The sequence below is a fragment of the Eptesicus fuscus genome, chromosome 15 (genome assembly GCF_027574615.1).
Source record: "Eptesicus fuscus isolate TK198812 chromosome 15, DD_ASM_mEF_20220401, whole genome shotgun sequence".
Lineage (NCBI taxonomy): Eukaryota > Metazoa > Chordata > Mammalia > Chiroptera > Vespertilionidae > Eptesicus > Eptesicus fuscus.
Genome location: NC_072487.1, coordinates 60,560,335 through 60,572,054, shown reverse-complemented (window position 1 = coordinate 60,572,054; position 11,720 = coordinate 60,560,335). Strand labels below are relative to the sequence as shown.

Below are 11,720 nucleotides of genomic sequence, written 5' to 3'. Positions count from 1 at the left end.
GCCCCTGAAAATCTATTTATAAACAAATGAAATATCCCTTCTCTTCCTCTTTCCATTTATGAGGGAACTAATGATATGATTTTAAAGAAAGTCCAACTAACCATTAGCTCAAAAAAGGCCATGGTTCTGTGGCTTCATTACTGATGTTCTAATTAGTCTGATTATGTAGTCCATCGGTCACCAACCTTTCTGTGGTGACCTAACCCGCTGACCTAAAAGCAACCGACCACTGGTTGGTGACCGCTGATGCAGTCAATCTCAGAGAATGCCAATGTCAATCACAGAGAATGCCAATGACAGCAGGGAAGGCAGACTGTTCACACTCACAACTGGATATCTTCCTTAGGAAGGGTAGCTACTTGTTGCGGTAGGTGGGATTGTAGCTCTCATCCCATAAAAGTACCGGCTGAGCCCGAATCCCCCCGTTAGAATAGGAAAAGGATACAAAATATGCAAATATATATATGCCACGTTCAAACACTCCTGCATTTACTGTGGCCACAAATCATTTGAATAAAAGCAACACATCTTACTTTGAAAACCAGTACATGATCAGCTGTATAGTAAACAATAGAGAGCACTCTAATTCGTATAGCTTGCTAATCCCTATAATAATAATGGGTGAGTGAGAGTGCAGGTTATCATTAGTCTTTCAGTCTTCTGTACAGCGTTGTAGTGAGAGGTGCAGATCAGTGTCTTCATGAGAAACTAGTTCATTTATGGAAGGAAGGGCAGGTCATTTCAGGGAATTCTCTGTCCAAGACGACTCAGATTCTGAGTATCAGCCAGCAAGCCAAAGGGTTCTAAGTTCCCCCGTTCTACTCACTAACTGTGCTTTTAAAAACTCATATTGTAAAGAAGTGGGGGGGGGGGAATAAATAAAAACTCATATTGAATAGTTTTAATTCCCAAGGGAATAAAAAAAAAAGATAAGCTATGGTAAACTTTTAGCGTTTTCTTTCTTAAATAAATTGTTGAAACAACAGATTGTCCAACACATGAAAACTGTTTTCTTTCTCCATGCAAGTGGGTTTATCTGGCATGTCATTTTATTTATCATTTAAATGATGCTTTAGTGACCATTCACTGAGGAACAGGAAGCTGAGTGAGATTTATAGGCAGCAAAACCAGGTATTATTTCCAGATAACAGAACAGTTTTAGTCCATTGCAGCTGCTTGAGTGAAGCTGAGATTTAGAGATAATTCCCTCAGCTGTTCAAAACCAAGCCATGGATGAAATCGTCTCAGAAAGCAGAACTTAGCTCCTTTATTTTTCCCCTCTTTCTCTTGTTTTGTTTACATATTGGTGATAAAATGACTCACTTTGTGCAGTATTAGAAACAAGTTAATGTTGAACAATAAAAATATTATTTTCTATTTGATTAGAATGCATATAACTTCAAGCCAAGAAATTAAAAATACGACTAGATTTAGCACTGAGAAAGCAAATATTTAGGGCAAATTTGGTTCTGTAGTCAAATTCTCTAAAGACTACCTTATTTTTTTCTCATCTACTTTTCACAGAAGTTAGGCTTGATACAGTATGCCTATTGCATGTTTTTTGAAACTACATTCTATAGGACACAGATAATATTGTGAATGATTTGTAACAATGCTATTAACATTTGGGCAAATAACTTAAAGTTAAGATATACCTGTTCCTAAAAATCAGTTAAAATTTACACCTTTATTTTATTACTATATGATTATGTTATTAAATTGCTTCCCTTTGGTTTTACTATATGTGTGGCTGTTTGCTTTGGGGGGAGTGCCAACAATTTATTTAAAGAATTGTTCATTGTGTTCTAACTATTCTTTGATGTTCTGAAATCTCCAGAAGTTTAAGAGACATGCTTTAAGAAGCTCAGCTATGTGCCACTCAATCAACCAGTATTTGTGGAAGGAATTTAAGCACGTAATGTGCTTAAGACAGGTCTTTCTTAATCTTTTACTTTTTTTCTTTTTTTTTTTTTTTACATTTTAAATTGTTTTTGAGGGGTGGATAAACCTACATGCTAACGTTATGGGAAACATTCTCTTTCTTGTGGGGACAGAGAGAAAAGAGACCGGAAGTAAGGCTCTGGAATCAACTGGGCAGGTGAGATGGACAGGTATCAGTTACAGCACCATCCGCAATGAAGTGGGACCACCACAGCCGCCACTGTAGGTCAGAGAGACTGTTCTAGAAATACGGTCACTGCAGAGATACGCCTCAAAATGATCCCATCGTTGAAAAGAGATGAACATGATCAGAAAACGTCCGTGGAAAAGAAAGCAATATAAAAATTTACATTGTTCCGAGAGAACAGAAGCAAGGCCAGTGCTCTTGCCTACATTTGGAGATCACTACCGATGCTGAAAACAATGTTTGTGTCACGTCCTTAGAAAATTAAAAAAAATGGTGCTTCTTATATAAAGGGTCCACCAGGGAAGCGGTGAATGAGGGACAGCTGCTGGTGGGCGGGTTAGGGAAACCAGTCCCTACGTTCCAGCTGTGACAAGCCCTGGGTTCTTTGCTTTCACATCAGCTTCATTTCAGGTGTACCAGAAGGGAAGCCAGAGATGCGAGGCTCTGTCCTCTGGAAGCTTACGTAAGGCAGCAAAAAGCATCGCCCTCGATGGACAGAGTAAGTGAGGTCCACTTTCGGCTACACTAGTGACCGGCCAGAGCCAACAGCGTTTTGCCAGACAAGATATAAAAGCACAGATCCACAGCAAGGGAGGCCAGGGAGACACCAGCGATGCGGCGATGTGGGTACAGGATGGGAACACACTACAGAATGCACCCCGGGGGCCACCGGGGCCGGTCCCAGTCGAGTGGATTAAGGCTACTATGGAACTCGCTGCTGTGAAGAGTCCATCCCAATGGAGCAGGAAGGAACCGGTTCACTCTTGAAGACACAGGGAAAGGCTCAGAGGAAAAGCAAGTTCTTGGAAAGAACGAAGCACACACATGCACGCTGTCTCTGAGGCGAGGAAGCTGGAGAAAACACGAAAGGGTGGAAAAATAAGAGAGAGCAAAGCAATCCGACTGCAAGGCAGGCAGGCGCTGGCTTCCAGGTCACAGTATTGCAGTGAGTGGTACAGTGAGGTCTAGGTAAGTGGTGGGGAGCCCGGGAGGCTGCCCCGAAGAAAGGGGGGAGAGAGGAGCGGTCACATGACAACACAGCATTGACAGCGCTTTTTCTTTTGGGTACCTGCGGCTGGCTCTGTGGCCAGGCTCTCTTCCTTCCCTTCTGGGGATGAGGGCTCTGTGGTGTCTGAGATGGGCCTCCCAGACACCAGCTCCGCCGCATTCCCGTCGATGGTGGACACGTCCGTCACGGTCTTCTCCCTCAAGGACTTCTCGTCGTCTTCGTCAATGAGGACCAACTCAGCCTTGATGGTCTCATCGTAGCCTAGCACCTTTTTGGTCTCCTCTTCGTCCTCGATATTTTGGTAGCCCATGAAAATCATGGTGACGGGCTGATCCAAGTTCGCCTGCGGCCCTTCCGAGCTGGGGGCTCGGGCCTGCTGCCCTGGGTTCCCGGAGGAGCGGTCTTTCCTAGATTTATGTACCATTTCTAACTTGGCCTCTTTGCAGAGCACGTGATCCTTAGGGTGGCCGAGGCTCCCATCTGCAACCGCAGTCCTCTCGGCCACACGCCCGCCTCTGAGGCTTGACTGTCCCGCCTTCTGAATGAGCTCTTCTACATCCTTGGAGCTTAGTCTGTGCACTCCGTTTTCTACCACGGTGCCTGCCGAGCGCACCTCATACACTACTTTGGTACCATCCTCATAGACTTTGACTCCTCTCGGGTGGACCCCCTCTGGGCCAATGGTGGATGTAGAGAGAATCTTGGTCTCTCCTGTTTGTGTGTCTTTCTCCACATTAATTTCCATGGCGTACACAGCTTGAATGAAAACAAGAGAAAGGAAGTGCATGTTACAACAAAAAAAGCCAGTGAATGGTTAATTGCCAAACAGACAAAAAAAAAAGGTGTTGTGCCCTGTCTAGTCTAACTGCCAAGCATCGTGAGTGTTAGCGTGCATGCGCGGTGTGGACAGAGGCGGTTATACATGTGTTTAACACAGCAGCTTAACGCACTGGGAGGACAGGGGTACAGAGGCCCCGTTCCTCCTTGGCACTGACACGTCTAAGGCACATCTGCTGCGATACAGCCCACAAGCGACTGCTTAGATCCAGTGTCACAGGTTCCAGGGAGGCTGGCGACATGCGAGTTCACCTTGACTGACAGCTTACCCTCAGCTCAGAGACAGTTTTAAAGCCCTTGGTTAAGATGTGTCCTAGTTCCAAAATCTCATATCTTTTTTAACCCTTTCATCAAGTGTTCCACGGCTTCTTCTACATTTCTCTTTACTGTTAATGGAGAGTACATAAAGGTTTTCGCAGGTGGGACGTGGCTGTCCTCCACTGTGCTACAAAGTAGGATTATTTGCAAAACTGAAAAGCTACCAAAGCAGTAAGGCGATATGTATGTATAACTAGGTTTCTCAAACAAGAGCTGGACAAAGCACAAGATCGAGGCCGCGTCATCCCAGGCCACTGGAATTTGAGGATGAGGATCGCAGAAGGTACCTCTTTCTTCTTCCATCTGCCCACCGCCAAGTCCTCGTGATTCCGCCCCACACCACCTTTCTCATCTGTCACCTTTTTCGGTTCCACGGCCACTACCCCCACGCTGAGACATGATTTCCTCTTCCCTGGGTTACTGCAAGAGCTTCCTCTCTGGTCTTCCTGCTCTGATCTCACCTTCTCCAACTCACCCCAAACCCACTGTGGCCAGTGTGGGGTTCCTAAGGACAAGCTCTTTCTTGTCCTACAGTCTCAGGTGACACTCCATCCTTTCAAATCTGTTACCTCAGAGGCGCACATTCTGAATGTGAGGAACCTGGGCATTAGACCCATACAGCCAGTTCTCTCCAGGCACCCTTTCCCTGGGTGACCTGTGGGTACATCAACCTCTCTGCAGCTTCAAAACTAAATCCATCTTCTTCCTTCCGAACTCCCCCAGAGTCTTTGTGACAAATAATACCAGTACCACCGAGTCTCTCAAGCTCGATATTGCTCCCAATTTGTTTGTCCTTTTCTTCCTAATTACCCAACAGCCAAACAATTGTTCAGAGTCACTAATTGCATTTCACATCTGTCCCTGTGCATCACCCCTAGGCCAGACCCTCCTCTGCTCTCTGCACAGTATCCTTGTTTCCATCTTATCTGCCACTTATGCTGGTCAAGGCCAGAGGGCCAGAGGTAGCTGAGGCTTGTTTTTGTTGCCCAGAGGAGTACTGAATTGTTTTTATATTATTAGAAGATAGCAAAAGGAAGGAAGGAAGGAAGGAAGGAAGGAAGGAAGGAAGGAAGGAAGGAAGGAAGGAAGGAGAAAGGAAATAATATCAAAGACTATGCGATAGAGGTCTTATGAGCTCCACAAAGTCTGAAATATTTGCGATCTAGGTTTCTCAAACAAGAGCTAGAAAAAGCCTGCCAACCCCTGCTGGCCTATGCTCTATCCTCCCACAGTTACCTTACGCTTAAACCCTCTGTTGGTTCCTCTGTCTGTAGAGGATAAACACCAAGCTCCTAAACTTGGCATACAATTAATTCCCTTCAGAATTTGTCTGCAAGCCTCCTTTCTAGGCTTGACTTGCAGCCCTGCCCACTCAACTCCAGCTGTAACAGACTCCTCACCATCCCCAGGACACTCCACCTCCTTCCATCACCGCTGTCCCTCTGCCTGGACTGCCTTTCATCCCTTCTCCACTGCAGTCTCCTGGAGTCGTGAGTCATGTCTCTGCTTATCATGCCTTGGAGTCCCTACCTCTTTCCGAATAACTGCAAGTCCCCCAGCTGTGCTAAGAAGACCCTAAGTATCTTTCCACTCACATGTTCTATTGCTCCCTTTCCCTCTAGCTTAACCAAATAATGCCATTCCACACCTAAACTTTTCCTGCTTTTGGTAAGATTCCCTTCTCTTGAGATGTTCTTCTTTTGAGTTTCTATGCATCCAAATGGGACTTGTCCATCCACGTGCTATCTTTGATCCTCCCATCTCTAAGGCATCCCTCTCTTCAGATTCTTTGGACACATCTCCTAACCCTCTCTGAAGACACTTAACACTCTTATTATACTTCCACTCAGGAGTATAATTATTTATGGGAATGTTTTATTAGCTCCACAGATTTTTAAGATCTATGAAGTCTAGTTATTTCACCTGACATCTCTCTGTCATTGTCCCTCCCCACCAGCACCTACCTTAAAGTCTTTGGTACAGAAGAAACCTGATATACATACCTGTGAAACAAATGCTACTAAATGAAAAGTCTAATTTGGTTGTCTTCATCTAGTCACAGAGACTTTGTACAATACGACACCAATGACAACGTACACACAGTAACTGATGTTTGAACTATTTTAAAAAACCAGCCATGATATTGCTCCATCTGCTTGTGTAATAAGGTACAACCTGTTCATGGCTGACACTTAACTAAAAAAGCCTCTGAAGCAAAATGCAATACTTGATTTTCATTGTGTCCATTTTGAAAGTTTCACGGTTTTGCACAAGGATCTTGAGTTTCCTTAAGTGATGCATTGGGAGGCCAACCAATATTTGTCATGGAGGTACATGGGCTCACACAATGACGGTGACATTTTCCACAAAAATGTGTCATAAAAAAAAATAGAATAGGCATTTAAAATTTTCCATGGGCTCCAAAAAGTCAGTTCTTTAATTATCACACTTACATTAAAAAGCACATTCTGGTGTTAAAATATTATGTCCTATCACTATAAACACACTCATGGGACAGATTTATCAATAAGAAGGGCAATAATGATAATGAGTTATAGGTACAATATTTAATTATCTCCCAAACGTCCAGCAACATGCAAACAAAATGACACCTTTACCTGTAATCAATACAGAGTCTGGAATAAAATATTTCTATTTTTATATCCATATGACAGGATACAAATTATTAACATGGCAATCTTTAGAGACAGCCCTCTCCCTCTTCCCACCAATAAGAATGCTGTCACTGTTGGTCCATTTTTCCCTTCTCCACCCTAACCCTCAATCTCATTTTGTCTTTGCCTGTTCCTAGAATCAGAGACTGGACAGAAAGGAGGGACGTTGAGATGTTCTTTTCTAGAAGGGTTGAGTAGATCCACACATTAACCAGTTGAGAAAGAAGGAGCTCATAGAAGAGAGAGTCAAAGCTGTGTGGGACACAGAGAAGGAACTGTGCGTGGTGTTAGATGGTGCTTTGGAGACAGTGATAAGTAGAGGGAGGTAAGGGAAGGAAACTTGAGAAATATGTTTGGGTGGAGATATACATTGGATTCTTTCTCATATCCTTCTGGAAAAAAAATACCTAAAGAACAGAGTTCCTATTTATCTGTGTATTTATTTATTCATTCATGGCTGTGATTTTAAACTGTATTTTGTTAAGCATGACATGGCTTTGGACCTGAACCCCATGTCAAATGATTTCATTAGGGTTACACATTACTATTTCTATTTACATGTTGTACACTGTTCTTCCAATATTTCTATATTATGCCATCAAATACAACATCACTTGTTGTATTTGATGGCATATACACCCCCCTACCCCCACCCTGCCAGCTAAAACATAAGGCTTCAAAGCCACAGATTTTCAGGTTTCTCCAGGGCTTGATCTCACATTGCTTGTCTGCGTTCCCTTTCTTCGCTAGCAAGGGGTACTCAGGTGAACACTGAGAAGCTCTGGCTTAACACAGGGGCAACATTGAGATGTCATGGATGCACATAAGAGAATACTGTTAGACATTCAGAAAACCAACCACACAGGAGGCATGAACGAAATACCTTCAATGTGTTGTTTATGGATAAGCATTTACATTTTGCTCCAGTTCTCAGGCAATAATATTTCAAAGGTAAACTAGGGTGGATACGAAGCAGGAGGAAAAGAAGACTTAATGTTTTAAATTCAGCATTTTGTTTCTCATGCATGCCCACAGCTTTAAAAACTCTTCTGCCAGGAATGAATCCCAAGGACCTCTCACTGAATCGTGCCCTCATCTCCAACCACAAAGAAGGCTCTCCATCCAACCTTCCTGCCCCTGGAGCTTCCCCACCCACAGGGACACTGCTCTCTGTGTAGTGACGAGGGTCCTGTGCTCATCTCATTGAAAACAAATGAGAAGGGGGTACTACTCAGGGCAGAAGACTTTCTGAGGAGCCCCTAAAAGAGATTGTGAAAGAGCCCCATGGACATAAAAGTCTTTGAAAAGCTGTCTGAAAGGTCCTGGAGGAGGGTCTGGAGACAGAGCAAAAAGAAAGGGTACAGTGCGAGGGGAGTTTCAGCGATGGGATGACTGAAGCCTGGAAGTATGTTCTTACCAGACAATAATTTAGTTATCGATTTCCAAACGTGGCATACTGATGACAAAAGGATTGGAGTTAAGGAAACATTTCTGCATTCCTTCCAATAACCCATAAGCCAGGGAAGAAAAACATTCACTTTGTTCATGAAGAATAAGAAGCCGAGTGGCTCGTTTCGGCAATGGGATGTGGACGAATGGCTGAACTGGCGCTTTGATTTGGGGCCTCCCGGTTTGGTTTACTAGGTTCTTACTCCCCCAGTAGCCCTCTGGTCAACGAGGAGAGCCACTCTGAAGAAGCAGGAACGCTGTAATGGGGGATGATCATCCCAGCCGCAGGATCCTGGCAACTGCCAGGTGTGGGCTACAGCGGGCGGCCCCTGGGGAAGACACCGGCCTAGAAACCAGGGCGAGGGAGGGGCGAGAAGTTCTTGGGGCCTGGCATGCTGCAGCACCCCAAAAGATGGGTCTGAGGAGCAGAGGATGCTCGATTCCGCGCCAGTCTCACTCCCCTGGCTCTATGACTGTCTCGTTCCCCGTGACTTCCAGCTTTAGCAAAAAGAGAGCCGCTGTAAGGAGCCCAGGGGGCAGGAGACAGGACACCAGACACAGTAGGTGGACGGGGAGCCAACGGACATGATTCCATTTCAGAACCAAGCCAGGACCACACAAAACAAGACACTTCCGTAAGGAAGGGAATTCAATCTTTGCTAAAGCCTTTGACTCAGGCGTCTCTCAGCTCACTTCCTTTGACTCACTGTGCTCCGGGGGAGGAGGCACAGGCTGAGCAGCCACATGTAGAGTATAAAATGACGCCCCCACTGCCATTAGTCAGTAAGATGGGAGGTGTCAGAAGGAGGGAGAAACACAACGGGTCTGAATTCCCATGCAGATGACACCCCATCTTTGGGTCTCACTTTCCCCATTTGCACAGTGAAGGGTAAACAGTGTTGATATTCTGTGGTGCCGTGAACAGCACCTGCCCCTATGCCGGTGATGCGGCAAGAACAATAGGAGGTAGTAGGCAGCCAGAGCAGGCAGTGAGAGCAACCCAATATGATACACATTCAGTAGCGGGCGTCACTTCCGGGATGTGGAAGAGAAGCAATGCATATGCTTTGCTTACTGAACGAACACACATGTATGTGCAGTCTTGTCCCTTCAGGCAGATGACTATGCGTATACACATATGGTCACATCCCTGGAGGCGGGAGATATAAAACTGACTATTGTGACGTCAATAACAATGAAAAACGAGGAAAATAACTCCAAATAGATTCTCCCTTTCATCCCAGAGTAAGCCAGTAATAAAAAATTTCTTTGAATAATTGTTTTCCCAGGACACCTTGGTAGTATTGGCAAATATGTGATGTTGAACGATAGCAAAAGCCTCTTTTTCAAATCTGATTTTGCTTCCATTTTTTTTTTGGTCAGGAAGTATGGTTTCCAGTCTGAAAAGTGCCAGAACGAGCATTGCTACGCGGGAAGTGAAGGCTGGAAAATAAGGAAGCACCAGGGATATAAATGCTCTCAGTGCTTTGGGCTTGGGCCCCAGCTCCCCTACTCATGGGCTTGTCTCAAGGAAGTGCTGGGGGCAGACACTCGGAAGTTCTGATTTTCAAAAACGAGGAGGGAATTCCACAAACGACATAGAAGTGAGTTTGACACCATGGGGGCTAAATGCAAAGAGCAGAGGCCACCACGAGCCAGCGTGGGCCCACCAGGCAGAAGCTGTGCAGATAAATCCCGTTTTCTTCCTTGTTCCAGGTCTCTAGACAGATTAGGCAAATGCCAGAGACTCAGCACATCTGGATCCTCCTCCAGGCCCTTATATTCCTGTGGACAAGACAGAAACATGGGCCTTGGGTGTTAGGACCACTGCCAGGGTCTGTTCCTTGTTGAATGATCACGCCCCACAGGCGCCGACTTGGGGTTCCCAGGAGCCAGGGGACCCAGGTCTGCTTGCAGGCCTCTGACTTCGGGTCCAACTCTGCAACGTTTTGATCAGTGAAATGAATAAAAAAATAATGAAGGCTTGCTTTTCAGATTTGAGGTGAGAAGAAAAGTAAGGCTATGAGGTGCCACAATCACAAGCTATAAAGACGCCCACAGAGGTTTTTTCTGCTTTGAAAACTGTTAAGCCCTTTATTCAAATGGAAACGAATACAGAAACACAATATGTAAACACGAGCGTGGAGGAACTGCTGTTTAAAATGGGAGAGAACACAGGAGCCCTGACTACCAAATCCCCTACCTGCTCCCCTCCTGCCTTCCACTGAGGCTCCGCGGTGGCCCTGTGAGATCCCCGCACGTTTAAGGGACAATCTAACAGGAAAGAACTTAACTGTCACATCTAATCTACAAAGGGCAGAAAGGTGCATAGCTCATCCTTATTTTTGCCCTTTGAGATTAAGAAATAAAGACGTTTGAGGGTTCTTCTGCGTGTGAGCCGTTGTGGGAAGAGAGAGACTGCAGGTGTCACAAACAGTGACCACAAAGGTAAGGAAAGGAGGCTGAGCGGAGGCACATGTGAAATGACTCTGAGGCTTTCCTTCAGAACCTGCAGCTGAAAGGCCATGGTGCCAACTCCAAGGAAGTGAGTCACATGATCTCTGGCCTCAGGTCCTGCTCTGTGGGGGGCTGGCCCCTCCCAGTGTGGGCAGGGCAGCTCAGAACACTTCAGGAGGACCAGGGACAGTGCCCGTGTTTAGAGGAGAGGGACAAGGGTGATGGAGGGTGTCTCAAGGCAATCTCAGCATCTAGGGACCAGCTGAGGAGACCTGGCCCCAGGGGATGCAAACTGAGGATCTGGGACAGACAGGAAATGATGTGAAATCAGAACTAGGTTCTTAGAGGCTCCTGGGGGCAGGATGAGAACCAATTGGGGGGGGGGGGCAGGGGGAGAAGAGGGCAGACAAATGGTAGCTCCATCAGAGGAAGGACTTCTCACTAATCAGAACCAACTATAGACAGAAGAGGCCACTGGAGGAGACTCAGCTCCAGCCACAGAGGTGAGTGACCAGGGCTGGAGGGCCTCCTGGCAGGGCTGCTACACCCCGACTTCCGTGTTTGATAAGGGATTGGAATAGACGCCTCGTAATTCTGAAGAGCAACGATTCTAAATATATTCTCATTATTCAGAATCCTAAACCTCCCGAACTGCAAATGACAAGATCATTTGTCACAATACTGAGTAATGACAAGTGACATTTACAAAAGTGGCCCTAAGTTTGGGCAATTCTCCACAAGGACATTCCTAAAGCAAGATGGACGATACGTAGGAAAATTCTATGACGACTGTCATTAGCTGGCATGCCATCCATGCTCTGGGTCGTCACCACCAATGATAATGAAC

General features: G+C 45.6%; 1 protein-coding gene across 1 annotated transcript in view; it reads right to left on the bottom strand.

Annotated features, from left to right (window-relative positions):
• Positions 1-3,153: 3,153 nt before the first annotated feature.
• LOC103286355 (paralemmin-2) overlaps positions 3,154-11,720 on the bottom strand; it is a 122,786-nt gene continuing 114,219 nt past the window's right edge. The window contains exon 7 of the mRNA XM_054726886.1: positions 3,154-3,893. Coding sequence (XP_054582861.1) covers positions 3,154-3,893 — 740 coding nt within the window. The remainder of the gene's footprint in view (positions 3,894-11,720) is intronic.